This window comes from Elephas maximus, chromosome 19, assembly GCF_024166365.1.
Source record: "Elephas maximus indicus isolate mEleMax1 chromosome 19, mEleMax1 primary haplotype, whole genome shotgun sequence".
Classification (NCBI taxonomy): Eukaryota; Metazoa; Chordata; class Mammalia; order Proboscidea; family Elephantidae; genus Elephas; species Elephas maximus.
The window spans coordinates 50,928,168-50,946,623 of NC_064837.1; the positions used below are offsets into that span (position 1 = coordinate 50,928,168).

Sequence of the window (18,456 nt, forward strand, 5' to 3'; positions counted from 1 at the left end):
AATTAAAATATTGAATTGTCAGCTCAGATACACAGTATTAAAAAAAGCTTATTTAATATGTTTAAAGAAAGAAAATGCATTCAAAATACGAATAAAGGGCAAGAGAGTAAAAAACTTAATGGCGGGATTTAATGGCAGATTACTAAAGCTGAATATTGAATTATAACACATCTGAAGAAATATCCAGAACGCAGCAGATGGTACAGACAGGAGGGCAGGAGAGAAAGAGAGGGAAATGGAAAATAGGAGAGGTTAAGAGGTGATAAAGAATGAGAAGATCTAACACAAGCCTAAACAGGGCTCCAGAAAGAAAGAATGGGGCAGAAGCAACACTCAAAGACAAGATTATAGAATTGGTGAAATATACCAAATCACAGATTCTGGAAGTCTAATGACTCTCAGGCAGGGTAGAAAGAAATCTATGCCTAGAAACCACCACAATGAACTGCACAATACCAAAAAAAAAAAAAAAGACAATCTTCAAGTGACTGTTGCAATAACGAAGAAGTCAGAATACAATGGAATTGATTATATTAGAATGTAACAGAATCTTGAATGGGCTCAGACAGAATAAACCACCATCAATCAGAAACTTTACACGGAGATGGTGCCCGGCTACGACCAATGACTGCCCTGACAGGGAGCACAACACAGAATCCCCGATGGAGCAGGAAAGCAGTGGGATGCAGACCCCAAAGTCTTATAAAAAGACCAGACTTAATAGTCTGACTGAGACTAGAAGGACCCTGGCTGTCACGGCCCCCAGACCTTCTGTTGGCCCAGGACAGGAACCATTCCCAAATGCCAACTCTTCAGACAGGGACTGGACAAGACAATGGGATGGTGAGGAGTGAGCTTCCTGGATCAGGTGGACACCTGATACTATGTTGGCATCTCCTGTCTGGAAGGGAGATGAGAGGGTAGAGGGGGTTAGAAGCTGGTGGAATGGACATGAGAAGAGAGAGTGGAGGGAGGGAGCGGGGTGTCTCATCAGCAGGAGAGCAATTGGGAGTATGTAGTAAGAGACTGACTTGATTTCTAAACTTGCATGAAAAGCACAATAAAAATTAAAAAAAATTGTACATGTAGCAAAATTATCTTTAAGAACAAAAGTAAAAATAGATAAGTTTTCAGATAAAAAAGTTTGCTACCAGGAGACCTTTCCTAAAAGAAACTTCAAAGGAAGTACTTTAGGGAGAATGAAAATAATTCCCAATGATATGCCCAAGAGATCTTGGGCATCTGAATTTCTTACAACCAACATTTAATTGAATTGTGTGTAATTTTTTAATCCAGTCTTACAACCTCTTTTTTGGAAGGGCAAATTTTCCAAATCTAAATAAACACTAACCATAAAAAACGGTATCTTCCAGAGTTAAATAAAAACCAAGATAGAATTAAAATTTGTGACAAAATAACACGCAAGACAGGAGGGAGCTGAAATGGAGTTAAAATATTCCAAGATGTTATACTGTCTGTGAGGAAGGTAAAGATATTGGTTAATTTAGAATTTAATGAGTTAGGTACATACACTGTTTCTAGAGTAATTACCAAAATAATAGAGTATATTATTCCCAGTTTAATGGAGAAGGAAAAGAAAAAAAGAGTAATAAAAAAATTAATGCAAAAGGTACAGAAATAAACAGAAAAATTAGGCAGGACAAAATAAGATGCAGATTTAAATCCAAATGTCAGAAATGACATTAACTATACTTAGACTAAATATTCTAATTATGAGATGGGGGGGTGGTGTTGGAAGACTGGTTAAAAAAAAAAAAACCCACACACCACCATCCAATTAAATGTTGATTATAAGATTTCCAAAGCATAAGCACAAAAAATTACTAAAAGTATAGAAAAAGATATACCAGGAAATACACTAACCAAAATAAAGCTGAGACAGGAAACTTCAGTATCAGACAAAAGAAACTCTTTAAGGCAAAAAAGTCATTTCACAATAATAAATCCAAGCCACTAAGAAGATATAACAATTGTAAAGTTTCATGTAACTTCAAAATACATAAGGAGATTATATATACCTCTCAGTAGGAGATCTCAGTAATTGATAGTTTAAGCAGACAAAGAAAAATCTGGTAAGGATATAGCTGATTCAAAAAATTCAATTAACACGCTTGACCAAATGGAATATGCACAAAAGAGAACTCAACAAATGGAGTATATATTCTCTTCAAGTAAATACAGAACATTAAGAAAACTGATCACATTACAGCAAGCCTGAACACATTTCAAATGACTGCCATTATTCTCTGTCCACACTACAAATTAGAAATCAGTAATAACTGGGAGGGGGGGAACAAGGCACATATTTGGAAATTAAGCAACACTAACTCTGGTTGAAGAAGAAATCATAATCAACTGGAAATTATTGGAAACTCAGTACGAAAAATATGACACATCTCAACTTGTAAGATGTAGCTTAAGTGATAATAAAAGGGGAAAACAGATTTAAAGTGATTACACTAGAAAAAAAAGAAAAACTGAAAATTAACGTGCTAAGCACATAACTTAAGACACTAGAAAATGTAGAGAAAACAAACAGTAAAGAGCAGGAATTAATGAGGAAAAAACATTAAAAAGAGAGGTTCAACAAAATCAAAAGTTGGTTCTTCGAAAACACTAACAAAACTGACAAATCTCTGGCAAAACTAATCAAGAGAAGGAAGACAAAAAAACTTTTAGAAATAAGAACAGGGTTAGGATGGTACAACAATTAAAAGATAAAAGGCTAATATGTACAATTTTATGCCAGTAGGTTTACAAATTTATAAACTGATGACGATGGTAATTCATAAGCCAAAGACTATGATTAATCCAATTCCACGTACCTGAGGTCAAGCAAACAGATTTTAAAAACGCCTAATGGAAACCCTAGTGGTGTAGTGGTTAAGTGCTATGGCTGAGAACCAAAGGGTCAGCAGTTCAAATCCACCAGGCACTCCTTGGAAACTTGGGGCAGTTCTACTCTGTCCTAAAGGGTCACTATGAGTCAGAATTGACTCGACAGCGCTGGGATTGGTTTGGTTTTGGTTTAACAAAGAAAACACTATGCCCAAGCAATTTTAAAGGCCTTCAAGAAGAAATAATTCCAAATTTGCCCAGATTATAATACGGTTGAGAAGGGGAAGAAATAACCCCCAACTCATTTTATGAGACTAGTAGAACCCTGGCAACAAAACATGGCAAGAACATCACAAGGTAGGAAAGTGGTCCACTCTCACTCATAACACAGATTCAGATCCTAAATAAAATATTAGTTATCTAAATCCAGCAACGTGTGAAAAGATAATGTATCAATATCCAAGCTGGTTTTATCTCATAAATATCATAAAGCACCTAGGCAAAACAATCAGGTCTCTTTTAAGGGGGGAAAATCAGGCTAGCCTTTGATTTCTTCCATAGTCAATTCCAGAAGACAATGGTACAATATCACAAGATATGTAAGGAAAGAAAGTATTAGCCAAGGGTTGATTTTATATGTATCTTTCAAATATAAGGGATATGGATATGTGTATGTATATATATATGTGTGAGTGTCTACATGAGGGTTTCTCGTTTTCGCTGACCCTCTACTTTACCAAACATGATGTACTTGTCTAGTAATTAGTCTTTCATATGACATGTCCAAAGTAGTGAGCTGAAGTCTTGCCAGCCTGTTGTATTTCTTCTAAGATTAATTTGTCTGTTCTTCTGGCAGTCCATGGTATACTTAATATTCTTTGCCAACATCACAACTCAAATGCATTGATTCGTCTTTCTTTTTCATTGTCCAGCTTTCACTTGCATGAGGCAATTGAAAAGACCATGGCTTGGGTCACGTGCATCTCAGTAATCAAAGTGACATCTTTGCTTTTTAAAACTTAAAAAGGTCTTTTGCAGCAGATTTGCCCAATGCAATACATCGTCTGATTTCTTGGCTTCTGCTTCCATGGGAGGATAGACTCAAGAGAGTGTTTTTTTTTCCTTTTAGGGTTTTCCCCCAACAAATGTTTAAACATGTTTACTGGTGAGAGGAAAAGAATGAGTAAAGAGAGTTTGCCAACATGGGAAAGAGGTGTGAGGTCCCCAGTAAGACAGGGAGGGCTAGGACCTAGAATTCAGATGTAGGCAGGGATTATAGCGTGACAGATGCTGATACAAGAGAGAAATATTTAAGGATGGGAGAAGATGGACCCAAGTTTAATGGAGCATATTATAGGCAGATTAAAGAAATCCTACCTGATGGTCTATATCTTCTTTAAGTTTTCTAGGAGGAGTAAGGGAAAATGGAGGTAGGACAAGGGCAGTTGAGGCAAAATGAAGGCCTGAGAGTCAATGTTTGAAAATGACAGCTGAGGGAACTAAGAGGAAGATGACATACAAAAGGATTACTTGGAATGTCTAAGGGCCAAATGAGGTTTGCACCGGTCCCACACTATACTTACAGAAAGGATGTAGAAATGAAGAATGCAAGTATTTGTACTGACTGGGAATAGACTTTTGATGACTAAATACGAGAAGAAATAGGTGGCAAAAGAGTTGGGATCAAAGTGCTGAGAGAGGTAAAAAAATGAATCTGTGTTTCAAGAGAGGAAAATAAGTACAAATTAAGGAGTAGTTCACTGACAAAAGCCAAGGTTACAAAACCATCTGAAGGTAAAGAACAAATGTAGTGGAATAAGGGAGTGAGAGCAAGAAGGAAAAAAGGTTGTGGCAAGATAAATAAGAGCACGTTTAGGACTTAAGAAATGTAGTACAATTCATGACTGACAATGTGTCAGGGTAAATGTTTTGATCAATAAAATGAGGATCAATAATTTCTGCCCTACCTACCTCAAAGAGTTCAAATAAGAAATTTGGGAGGGAAAACGAGGCCCCAAAATATAATGCATAATATGGGGCTGTAAATTACTCAGCTATTTCATTTATTTATTATTTACTTGACATATAACTTTTAGTTGAAAAATATTAAAAATGTATTCTTTAAAATATTTGTATTTTAAACAGTGCACCAAATAAATCTGGCTTTTCCCATTATTTCAAAGAATTTATTCTTGAAACTAATATTTATGGAGTACTTATGTGTCAGGTGCTGTGCTGGATGAAGAATATATACTGGCAGACAAAACATACACAGTCCTCCTCATGGCCCTTTCTGTCTAACAGAGTAGTCAGACTATAAACAAGTGAACAAACAAAAATTTATATTTACAAATTACAGAAGCAGGTGTTGCAAGAAAATAAGAGAGAGTAAGGGGATCTATTTAAATTGGGCAATTAAGGAAGGTCTCTAATGGGATAATATTTAAACTAAGACCTAAAGGATAAAAAGCCAATCACGTGAAAGATGAGGGAACATATGGCATGAGCATTCCAGTGCTCAGGGACAGTGTATACAGAAAAAAAGGACCAGATATGAACCAGAGGAACTCCAGCATCTAAAGTTCAGGCAAAAACAAAGAAGACTGCATAGAAACAGAAAGAGAAATAGGAGGAATCTGAGGAAGTATAAAATCTTCAAAACTAAGAGAAAAAATGTTTTTCTCTGCTTCTATCAATTACTCAGAAAGGTATGTTAAAATCTCCAACTTTGATGGTAGATATAATATTTCTCCTTGTAGTTCTGTCAGTTTTCCCTTTATATATGAGGCAGTATCACTAGATACGTACAAATAGTGTTTCTCTTGCCAGTGAACTCTAGTAATAGTATATGCTCTAACGTCTATTTTAGCTGACAATAACACAGCTACAACCAGCTTTGTTTAGATTTGCCTGGTATGTATTTTTCTATCCCTTTCATTTCAGCTTCTCTGTAAACTTACATTTTACGTACATCTCTGATCAACAGCATATAGGTACATTTTATTTTTTTCAAGTTCAGTCTAACCATCTTCGTTCTTTTACTGGAGCATTTATTTAGTTCAGTGGTTTCCAAACTTATCTGCACACAAGAATCACCAGCACAACTTCAAAAAACAGTTATGTCTGTATCCCACCTCTGGGTGGGTTAGTGATTTAACTGGTTAGGAATATGGCCTAGGCTTTGGAATTTTAAAAACCTCTCTAGGTGATTCTAATATGCAGATAAGTTGGGAACCACTGAGATAGCCTATTCTTATTTAATATAATTACAAGTTTCCCCTGCTATTCAAAAGCAGAGCATTCCTATGAAACCTTTCATAAGCTAGAACAGTGTAAACTGAAGAAGCAATTACCATTAATTCATATGGGAAAAAATCTTGAGCGTTCCCAGACCCAAAAAATAACCTACCAAATCATACGCAATAAACACATAAAACCCTTATGAGCTATCTCAGGCTTTTCTGACACCTTAGGACACATTTCGCTAACAGATGCACAAAAAAAATCAAGATAAAGCACAGATGCTCACAGACACATTTCAAAGCTATGGTGGCTTGACGCTGAGTGTAGTTCCCAGGGAAGAAGCTTGGCTATGTCGCTGCTCTGGGTGCACGCTGCCTCTTTAAAGCCTCACTGTAAAACAAACGCTGGATGGTATTTCTGCTTATCACCTTTTCTTGTACAAATGAAAATCCTCTTCGGATTTCTTTCAGTTAGTGAAAACAGGTATTAATGTAGGTCGTTCATAAAAATGAAGTGGTATAAAGCAAACTTTTAAAAAGTGGAGGATACCTGTACTGCTATATTTGGGTTAATATTTTATCTACCATCTTATTTTATACTTTTAGTTATCCCAGGTACAACACATTTCCTTTTCTCTCATTTCTCTTCTCAGATAATTATTTTTTCTCATTTCAAGATTTCCCTCTATTAATTTGAAAGTTTCTATTCTTTTAATGGGTACCTAAAATAACTACATGCTTCTCAAAGTCTTAATTTAATACTGTTATTCTCCTCCTAGACAAATAAATACCTTAGAAAAGTAACTCCAACCCAGAAACTGAAGAAGGAAAAATAAACTACAGGTCTAATTACGTTCATGAACTACACTACCTCTTTTGCTGTGAGACCAGAAGTAAAGGTTGGTTACCTGGTTACCATTACTGAACATTTTGATCAGGACCCAATAAATGGACACTGATCGAAAAGAAAAATGTGGAAGAGAATGTCAAATTCTTATGGAAACCAGACTTGCTAGATCCACTGAGACTAGAGAAACCCCTGAATCTACTATCCTGAAATAATCTTTAAACCTTGAACCCAAATTCTCCCATGAAGTCATTTTTAAACTAAATAACCCTGTCCTCCCCGGCACCCCCCAAAAAAACCACTGACGTCAAGTCAAATTTCGACTAACAGCTACCTGATAGGACAGAACAGAACTGCCTCATAGGATTTCCAAGGCTATAAATCTTTATGGAAGCAGTCTGTCATATCTTTCTCCCGTGGAGTAGCTGATGGGTTTGAAATGTCAACCTTTCAGCTGGCAGCCGAGTGTTTAACCACTGCCTCACCAGGGGTCCTAACAACAGTTTAACTCAATAAAGAATGTCGGCCTTGAACACTGCTCTCTTTGAAGAATTATCTATGTAAGCTCAAACTGACAACGGTAACGCTAAATAACAGATGAGAACTTTAAAGGGCACAGAGAACAAAATTAATGATGGTGAAAAAACAGGAATACAGATAGTGAGAATGTGGACACAATGTGAAGAACGTAACCAGTGTCACTGATTTGCACACGTAGAATTATTTGAATGGGTGTGTATTTCATTGTGTACATTTTCACACACACACACAAAAATTTTTTTTTACATTGGAAACAAAGTTTGCATGCATACACTGTAAAGGATCTCTCATTGATCCTATTTACAGTACTGATATAAACAATAAAGATGGTGAAAAACCAAAAAAGAAAAAAGTTAACTCCATTTACTCATTTTGAAACTTTTAAAAGTTGTTGTAATTCTATTTTTTTTAATACCACAAGAAATTATTTTTTATAGAATTCTTATTTTAAGTTTACCTAATTAATTATCATTTTCTAGTCATCGTTCCTTCTTGTATCTCAAACATTATTCCTAGGATCACTTTCCTTCTGAAGAATATTCCTTCTCATTCTCTCTAGCGAGGGTCTCACCAAATTCAGTGAATTCTCATACCTTTTATCTGAAAATACCTTTATTTCACTCTCATTCTTGAAACACATTTCAACTGGTATATAACTCTAGGTTAGCAAGTACCTTCTCTGCCAGTATCATTCCACCATCTCCCAGAAAACAGGTGTTGAAAAGTCAGCAATTAGTCTATTACTCTTTTGAAGAAAATCTTTTCACTAGATCTTCTTTGACTTTAGTGCCCTGAAGTTTTAAAAGGCTGTGTATAGATATGCATTTCTTTTTATTTATCCTGCTTGGGATTCTTTGGGCTTCTTGAATCTGAATTTTGGTGTTTTTCATAAGTGCTGAAAAATTCCTAGCCATTACCTCTCCAAACACTGCTTTTGTCCCATTATCTCCCTTTCTTCTGGAATTCCAGTCTTTATGTTAGAACTTCTTACTCTATAATCCATGTCTCTTAACTTCCTTTTACAATTCCGTTTTTGTTTCTCTGTGCTGCATTCTATATAATTTCTTCTGACTTCTTTTTTCAATTTCCCAATTCTTTCTAAAGCTTGTTTATTCATCTCTTAAACCTGCTTACTAAGTTGTTGACTCATCTTTTCTTCATCTATGTAAGTTCTATTAGATACTTTCTTAGGTATGTGTGTGTGTATATATACACACACACATATATATATATACATACACACACACACATACATACACAAACACACATATATTGCCTAGGATGAAGGACTATTCCTCCAGAGAAGACCTGCATTTGTTTCTTTTAGGTGCCTGCGAAAACATCTGTCTAGGGTAACTTTTAACTAAATTCACATCTTGAGGTTTTCTGAAATATCAAATCTAAAGTGAGGGCTGGCATCTCTCAGGAATGGTCTGTGCCCCTTGCTCTGCTCAGGGCCAATAACTTTCCTTCTATAGGAAAGCAGAGGTGAGGCAGGTTAGCTTATGGTTTATCTTTACATTAAGCCCATAGCTCTTTGGTGTTCCAGCTTTATAAGGAGTATCTATTAATTCTCCACACTGAGAGAGGGCTCTGTACTTTTTTCCAGGTTTGGCAAATGCCACACCCTCAGGAAAAAATGATTTCACTGCTCAATTTAGATTTTAGCCTAACTCCTCACTATCTTGCCCACCCTTAGATGCTTTTAAGAAGTTTGCTTTTTTTTTTTTCCTTTTAACTTACATCTTTAGTTACTCTCGGTACGACTGGTTCAAAAGTTTTTTTATGGTTTAAAGATTTTCCATTATAAACCTTTAAAAATCTTGATTGCAAAATTCATATACTTTGTCACCTGAATCTAAGCTAATGACTAAAAATGATGATGTTATAGGGGGAAAAAAAAAATGAAAAAACTCAATTTCGCCATTAGGAAACATACCCTTTCCAACAAACCCATGCCTATAAAAGAGGTAAAATGCATCTTGTGGCTAAACCAAATATTTTTGCAAACGCCTTGGTTCAGTAGTAACAAAGGAAGGATATTTGATACTAGAACCTGAGGTGACTGTATCAAGTTGCTGAATAACCTAAAATAAGCTCTGAGATCTAATGAACGCACGGTTCATAATGCTGCCACAGTTGGCAATCACATAATAGCCTTGTTTAAGCAATAAAATAACTATGCTTCAGTAAGAGACTTTGTGTAATTGAAGGTACCATACTTAGTATACTTTTCAAATTCAGTATATTTACTTGTAGAAAAAAAATTCCACAAAAGCTACAGCAAGGCTCAGATAGTCATCAATACAATATGGAAGAGGAAAGAGAAGGGCATCTAGGCTGCCAATTGTATTAAAGAAATAAATTGCACCTCATAGCTGCTACCTCCTACAGTTCCTTCGCATCACTGCTTGGTATATAACAATGAGGTAGGAGAAACACCAATTTCTGGACTCACCATCATCTAGAATCTTAAAATAGTTAATTTCAACTCTAGATTTTCACTCCCTCTGCAGTTATCTATAAACACTTAAAAGTGATATAGACAGTAATAAAACTTCAAAACAGAAGCAAATATCTTCAAGTCCTTGAATGCAGTTGTTAGGTGTCATCAAGTCAGTTCCGACTCATAGTAACCCTACGTACAACAGAATGAAACACGGCCTGGTCCTGCCCCATCCTCACAATTGTTATGCCTGAGCCCACTGCTGCAGCCACTGTGTCAATTCATCTCTTTGAGGGTCTTCCTCTTTTTTGCTGACCCTCTACTTTACCAAGCATGATGTACTTCTCTAGGGATTGGTCCTTCCTCATAACATGTCCAAACCACCTAAGTCCTTGGATAGTTGTCTTAATTTATGCCTGACTTTTATATACCTTAACAAATGAAGAAAATAATAGATCCTTGCTTTCCAGGACTAAAAAAAACTTGATTCTTATGGCCCCAGGTTGGTACATTACTCCTTTCCCTCTGTCTCACCAATTTAGGCAATTCAAGACATTAAGCTAAATTTATAGGCAGATAAAAGTAGTTGTGAGGCTTTACAAGGTGCCTTATAGACCTTAAACGCTCACATTTAACTGATAGGCTATGGCTTCATTTCTTCTCCTCCTTGTTATGGTAGAAAAGATTCTTATAAATAAATCCCTTTTTTCTCTTCCCACTATTAAGTATCAAGACTAAAATCAGTTTCTATATGATAGCCTTAACTAAACCAGTTTTTATCTTCAAATTCATTTATTTTGTGGTAGAGACTGGGTGCCCTTAAAATGCCTCAAAAGGCATGTTCCCTAATCAGGCTTTTTGAAAGCTAATTTGTAACACATCTGAAGGCCCAGAGCTTTCTATAGCTACCTCCTTCAAAAAAAAAAATTCAACTTGGCTCTTCCATGTGATAAAATGAACTTCTGCTTTAGAACTGAGTTTAATTAACGATGAACAAAAAGTTTTCAATTATTTTGTTATTCTTAAAATACTTCACCCATTAATTAAAAAGTAAAATAAAAAGCAAAGTCTTATCAATAGGTATCAAGCTTTCAAAGGACTCTTAAGTAACACTTTTCAGTGCTACTACTTATTGACTACCTATGTGTGTCACGTATTGTGTTTTCAAATACTAACTACTGAAATCCTCCCAATATACTTACAAAAAATAAAAAGTTTTTTTCTCCCAACATACTTACAAGGTAGGTATTATTATCTCTATAGTTTTTACAGAGGCAATATATGGGAAAGCAACAGATATCTGAGATCTAATTTCTACCAAATGTCAAAACAATGTTGTCGTCAACAGAGATACTACTGACCAAAAATGACTATCCTTCAGTGTGAGCACCCTACCCGTAAGAATGGCTTCATTTAGGTACCTTGTACTTTTGTCTCAGCTCTTCCGTATCTTCTTTTTCTACCTCTAGGACACGGCGCCGTTCGGTAGCATCTTCAGCATAATCGAGCTTAAGGAAAATAGATATAATTAGTCTTAATTCCTGAAGTACGCCAGAATTAGCTATGAAGAAGTCATCTGCACAACTACAGTCTTGCTTGGAAACAAAAACTTTGTATTTTGCTCAGCTACCTCTTGCCTTACTGTCACCCCACAGGGAAAACAGCATGCAAAAATAGCTCATTAATCCTTTCATGTTGGTGGCTCCCAAAAGACACATTTGCTGATAAATAAAAGACTTCAAAGTTCAATGGCAAAGGATTAGGAGTAAATGGGAAAAATATTTTAGGTAATGAAAAGCAGGTATCATAGGTGGCCATTGTACATGGCTCTAGAAGGGCAAAGCTTTTATCACAGCAAATATTTTAAGAGCTGAACAACACTGCCTACCGAAATGAGCATCAGGGTCTGAATCTAAGTTTGATTTTGCCTTGCTGCATAACCCTGGGCAAACCACTCAACTTCTTTATGCCTCACTTAAAGCAGGGCCATTATTTATTATCCACTTGCCTCAAAGATAAGCACTAAATGAGAATGTAAAATAGTACTTCAAAATTGTTGAAACAAAAATACTAAAACTGTAATTCCATCTACTAAGTGTATTCTTGCATTGGCATCTGAATTTGGAATTAATATCGATTTTGAATCCCATAAAACAAGTGAGCTAATAAGATTAATTTACCTCCATTTCCATGCGACCCATGCCCATGACATCATACTTGACAACGATAGGGATAGGATCTGTTCTCCCTGTAACAGGAACATATAATCAAGGTAAGACACAAAGACAAGCCAACAGCTTACTTTACATATTGGGTTTGGGTGGTTAGAGATCTTGCCTTGGAGTGCAGAGACCAGAAAGCTACAGTGAACCAAACACAAGCCATTCTCACAGCTTACACTCAAACCTACTTCTTCTGGTTTAAACTCAGCTAACCCCCTTGGCTGACCTTCTAGTTGGGATACTTCCATTTTACTATGACAAAATTAAATTAATAAGAAACGCAAAGCATTCCAAGCAACGACACTAGGAGGTTTAAAAGTAAAAGCTTTTTCAAAAGATCCCAAAATAACCTCCCATTGTGAATCGCTTCATTCTTACTGCCTACTGACACCCTGCCATACACATTTTTTAACTGGTAATAAATATATCAACTGATATGCTTAAATCAAAAAAGTACATTTTCAAATATGATGCAAGAAAACTGTAATTCCAACTCAGTATATTTAATATTTTTGTTTGTTTTCAAAAGATGGTTTACATTTAAATGAGGCTGTGAAAAATTTAAACAAAAAGCAACAGTCAGTTGCTTTTAGGGACAAAGGACATTTTTATTTTTTTATAAACTAGTGCTCTGAGGTCCCATTTCCCAGAGTGGATTTAACACTGGCAAATGGCAATCGGTAAGCTGTGAAAAGGACTAGTTGCGAAGAAAATTGACTTTAAACTAATCAATCTATGCTGGAGAATTTTTTTAATGTATATTTAATCCACTCATAACCAGCCAAACAAAGCAAAATGGGGCAGACAAGCACTTTACTACCACAGCTGTTTTACATCACAACTTGCGCAGTTTATTGTGATGTAAGCCCACTGAGAAAAGGACTTACCTTATCCGTTGTACACCTTTAGTGAAAAAACACAATGTTTACTTCCCTCATCATTTCACTCAGGCTGGTGTAAACAATTGTTTTTTGTTTTGTTTTGTTATATACACATATATATTATACCTTTGGGCTGTGAGTTTTGCCTGGCTAAATCTGAAGCATTACCCACAAAAAAAAAAAAAAAAATTTATTTATTTTTTTAAAAAAGTACTATGATTGTGACTGGGACTGATCCTGGGGGAAAAAAGAAACTGCTTTCAAAATGAAAGGCAACCACTTGTATTCAGTTGCTCTTTATTTATGAGATTAATTTTTGTCTTAAAAAGTAATGAGAAATCCAGGAGTTCCTCTTATTACAAATATCCCATTACTGCTTTTAAACAAATAGGGATATAATTAGAAACAATTATCTTTAAATAAAGCATCTCATGCCAGCAAAAAAAAAAAAAAGTTCTAGAATACAGCCTTCTTTTAGGTACTATCAAAGACTGCCAGTTAAAGGAACAAAAATGCATTACTACCTTAGGCCCAATGGTATAATAAATAAGCAGTGACTGCAATCTTTAGCAAAAGGACCAAATTAAAGACAGGTTATAAAAATGACTTCCTAGGTGCAATATCACTTTCATAACGTCTCAATCAGGGATTTACTGGTAAAAACAAATGGTCCAATGAAGTGACTGAAAATAAATGTCAGAGGAGTTTACTTTTTTTTTTTTAGGTATCCTTTTTGGTCTACTGGAATTTGCTTTGCAAGAATCGAGAGAAAATTTTGGTACAAATTCATTACCTCTGTAAACCCCTGTTTATAAACTCTGCATTAGTACTTTTGCCTTCTAAGGCAGTCAAAGTTTGTTTTATTTATAAATTGCAGTAGCAAGTGCTAGTGCCCATTACATTGTGGGGAAATCAAGTTTTGACAGTATTAGAATTTAATATTTTAACTGATTTTTTTTGGCAGTTCTAACACAAACAGATACATCCCTTCTTAACATTACCCTTTAATGAACAAGGATCAGACAAGTTGCATAAGGAAAGGAAAGGAAAATGAAAAAGACCAAGCAGAAGGATGAAGGCTACAACAGAGAAAGTAAGCCTAACATATTGGTGCACTGATGACAAAAGGAGTAATTCAGTCTGAAAATAAAAAATTACCACTGCTAAGTTTACCATCACCACAACAAGTCCAGGATCATAATGCTGTAAAAAAGAAACACCATTTGTTAGGCAGAAACCATTAGGGTAGGAAATAGGCCTTCTAGCAGGCAGACAGGATGGGGTAAAGTAACAATTAGGCTTTGTCCCTCCCCCAATTTCAGCTGGGGACAGAGAAAGAACATTTTGTGCTGTGGCAGCTGTTTCCATGCCGGTAGGACTAGGGTGTGAGATTTTTGTACTGCTACTTGAGAACATGAACCTCCTCCTCTTCAATACTTGGGGAGAGGGAAGCTGCCAGTTTAGAGTGAGAAAACCAGCTGGAGCTTCCAATCTCTCATTTTGGTAAATCGGTATTGGGGCCCAAGGTGGGACTTTTCCTTAAAGAAATTACATCAAAGACTCAGATCAATTGGACATTGATCAAGTGATTTGCTTTATAAAAGAACTCTATGAGGATAATGCAGACAGGGAGGGTGGAGGCCTGAAGACCTCCCCCCAAAATATAACAAGAGGCCAAGAAAATAACCTTAGATCTTCAGTGTGTGGAAAACTTAGGTGCATTTGAGTTCTGTTATGAATAAATGTAACTCTTTAAGTGGCTTTCCTTTGCATTTTGTTTCCTTTTGATGAACAGTCTTCCCAAGCCTGCCAACATCTTTCTTTCTGCATACAACAAAGCCAACCTTTGGAGACCAGGAAGTCCGGAGAAAGTAGTATCAAAAAGGCTGACTTTACAGTTAGTCCACTCAGAGGCAACTCAGAGGAAATACACAGCCAGGCTTTCAAAGTACTCTGAAGGTGACATTACTGCCCAGGCCAAGGAGTAATTTCTTTCCATAATTAAAAAGGCTCCAGAACAAGGAAAAAAATCCCAGTGGGAAAAAGACACTGACCAACACATACAGGAAGAGGCTACAGGATAAAATAAATTCCCCTCGATTTACTCATTTGCTACCAGTGATAAATCCTGTCATAAAAGCCCACACTTGGGACACCTAAATAACAACTCACAGTGATAATTTTTCAAAAGGTAGGTTGTAAAAGAATGTTTGCCAATATGGTATTTTCTACAAACTCGGTATCTTTTTAGAATAAAATGAAATGAACTACATCTAGGTTCCCTATTTCTTGGTGTCTTTTAAAGTGAACAAATATTATTTTAGAATCCATGAAATTATGAGGAGTATTTTTTTTTTACTCCAAAGGAGGCAACTTCAACCAGAATACTAAATACTCTCCTTAGAAGAAAGCGTCTTCCTCAGCTTAAGATCTGAGGACAATATGACTATAATCTGGCCAACTGGAAAGGGAAAGAAAACACATACCAAATCTAGACTGTGCCAATACTAACAAATTCATGTTATGGGGGAAAAAAAACTGATATCCACAGTTTCTAAATCAAAGCTTTAAATGATATTTCGCTAACCAAATGGAATTATAGTTTCTATATTTTAAAAGTTTTATTTCTACAATAAAAAAAGTGTCATAATGCTCATATATGCAGCTCTTGCTAAAATGTGAAAGCATTATGACTTATCATAACCGAAGGAAGAATAAGGCCAAATAATGATGACCCACTGATCATCATTATTTGGTCACCCACTGATGACCTACAGCCACCCTTTTCTAAGGGCAACCCCTCATAAATTGGTTTTGATTTTGAAGCAGTAAGGATACACCAAGCAACAGAACTGGCTCAAAAACCTGGATTGAAGAGAAATACTTTTTGGGGGGCGGTAGGGGGAGAAACACTATTTTTAAAGAGATAAGCTCTATTAATAGAACAATTGGGAAGAAAATATTAAAGGCCAACCATATCTGGTAGGGCAGCAGTGGTTCGGGGGTAGAATTCTTGGCTTCCATAGGAGAGACCTGGGTCTGATTGCCAGCCAATGCACCTCAAGCATGGCTACTACCCATCTGTCAGTGGAGACCTGCATGTTACTCTGGTACTAAACGGGTTTCAATGGAGCTTCCAGACTAAGACTAGAAAGAAAAGCCTGTCAATCTACTTCAGAAAAATTAGCCAGCGAAAACCCTATGGATCATAACAGTCTGATCCCACTGCGTATGAGGTTACCAACAGTCAGGGGCTGGCCTGATGACAGCTAACAACGACTGGTAACAATAACATAATCTAGTAATCAACCACACTTCAGAAACATGAGACACATGACTTCTCTATAGAAATAAATTAGAAATTTAAGAATAAGCTTCCAAAGTGAATAAAACACTAGTTAGATTGTCAACAGATTTAAGAACACTACAATTTATCTCTGCTGCCTTTCCCCTTGGAGTCTCTAGATAGTGCGAACAGCTGCTAACTGAAAGATTAGAGGTTTGAGTCTAACCAGAGGTGCCTCAGAAGAATGGTCTGGTGATCCAAAAAAATCAGCCACTGAAAACTCTATGGGGCAAAGTTCTACTCTGACATACACAGGGTCACCACGAGTCACAATCACCTCAACAGCAACTAGTCTTTCTCCTTACAGTGCGTCATTCAATAACAAATACTTATTACCAATACTTATTGAGTTCCTACTACATACTAGGCACTATTCCAGGCACTGGACATATAGCAGTGAGTAAAACAAGGTCCTATACCTAATAAATTACCTGTAAGTAGGCAAAATAATAAAATCTTACCAATCTGAACTTCGAGCATAAGGGAGTATAAAAACAGAGTTATTTGTGGAGTCAACTCAAAAACAGTTTAAGAAGTTTTAAAATGCCTAAAGTTGTCTTTAAAGACTGACTCTAGTAAAGCAGCAATGTCAAAACCATCAAAAAGCCACAAAATCCACTTTCAAAAGGCCATTAAACTGACAAAGGCAAAGAATCTGATACACTTAAATTTATTTCTTGCTTTAAGCAACTCAAATACATATGTGAAAATCAAGAATGATAAATTAGGAAGGTGACTATTCACTGATTTACAGAAGTATTAAAACAGGACTCTAAAATAAACCATGTTAGTTCATTTAAATATAATTTTATTTATTAAAACAGTGACTACATTACAACATCTCAGAAACACTTATTGTATAAAAAAAGGTACATCTATTTCCAAACTAAAGCTTCACTTTTACAGATATCCCCTGAAAATGACAGTCTTCAGTGGCATGAAAATTATGATTACTTTCAGTATCATTTAGATATTTTTCTTAGTAACTATAATAATGTAACATATGCCACCAGTCAGGAAACACTACCTAGAAATATTAAGCGTTATTTATTATTCCCTACAGAGTTTATAAGATTAAAAAAAAAAAAAACCTTACTCAAAACAAACTCCAAGTTATCCAGTACTACACAAACGAACTATAATTTATTCTTACCATGGCCTGTTTAGTGACCGATGCAATAATTAGATTTATTTGATTTTCAAATATGGTTGTCTTCTAACCGGAATAGATGTTTGCTGTGACCTAAAAGAAACTCCATCCTTCTAACTTTCCAGAGTATCAAAGCTGGCTTCCTAGGATAAAATAGTTCTATTTTAATCAACATAACCTAATATATTAATAAACAGGGGCAAAGATGGGCAAAAAGGCTTTAGTCAAACTGTTATGGAATCAGAATATTAATCATAGAAAGGATTACTTCATCCAGGGATGATATGAGATCCTCAAGCCCTTACGAGAGGTAATAAAGTGAATTCGTGAGTTATTTCCAATTAAAAAAAAAAAAACCCTAAAAGAAATCATACTTTTACTTAAGACTATTTCAGCAAAAATTATACTGATGTGCTAAAGGCTATCACATTCAAACCACAATGCTAACATAAGACAAATGTATTTTTCAAATGGGAAAACTAATTTAATACAATTTTGGGGTAAAATAATCCAAAACATGGGGCTTGGGGAAAAAAACCCAATAAAAGGTCCTTAGTTTAAAAAAAAGTTGGGCAACACTTTTGAGTCCTGAGTTTTATTTAGTTTGTATCCTGGATATCTGAGACACAGTACCTGGCACCGAACAGCATTTAATTAAAAAGTATTTGTTGAGTCAAAGAATGAATATGTTTATACGGCATCTCAAACCTTCTCAAATATAAATATTTAGTCATCATGGTGCTTTTCGCTAACACCGTAAGATTCTAATAATTTAACTCTCTTATAATCAAGAAATTATTTTACCAAGTAGAACATACAGGTCCATATCTCAAAACGTATGCAAGCTGTTATGCTGTTGTTGTTGCTAGGTGTTGTCTCAGTTCCAGCTCATACCGACCCTATGTACAACAGAATGAAACTGC

General features: G+C 35.7%; 1 protein-coding gene across 3 annotated transcripts in view; it reads right to left on the reverse strand.

Annotated features, from left to right (window-relative positions):
• The window catches only part of GPATCH8 (G-patch domain containing 8), a 111,649-nt gene that overhangs the window by 31,115 nt on the left and 62,078 nt on the right, over positions 1-18,456 (reverse strand). For 2 of the 3 annotated variants that reach the window (XM_049860823.1, XM_049860824.1), the window contains exons 4-5: positions 12,115-12,182; positions 11,356-11,442 (exon numbers count right to left, since the gene is read on the reverse strand). In XM_049860823.1, coding sequence (XP_049716780.1) covers positions 11,356-11,442; positions 12,115-12,182 — 155 coding nt within the window. Of the gene's footprint in view, positions 1-11,355; positions 11,443-12,114; positions 12,183-14,195; positions 14,241-18,456 lie in introns of all 3 variants that reach the window. The other variant, XM_049860825.1, reaches the window with a different exon arrangement.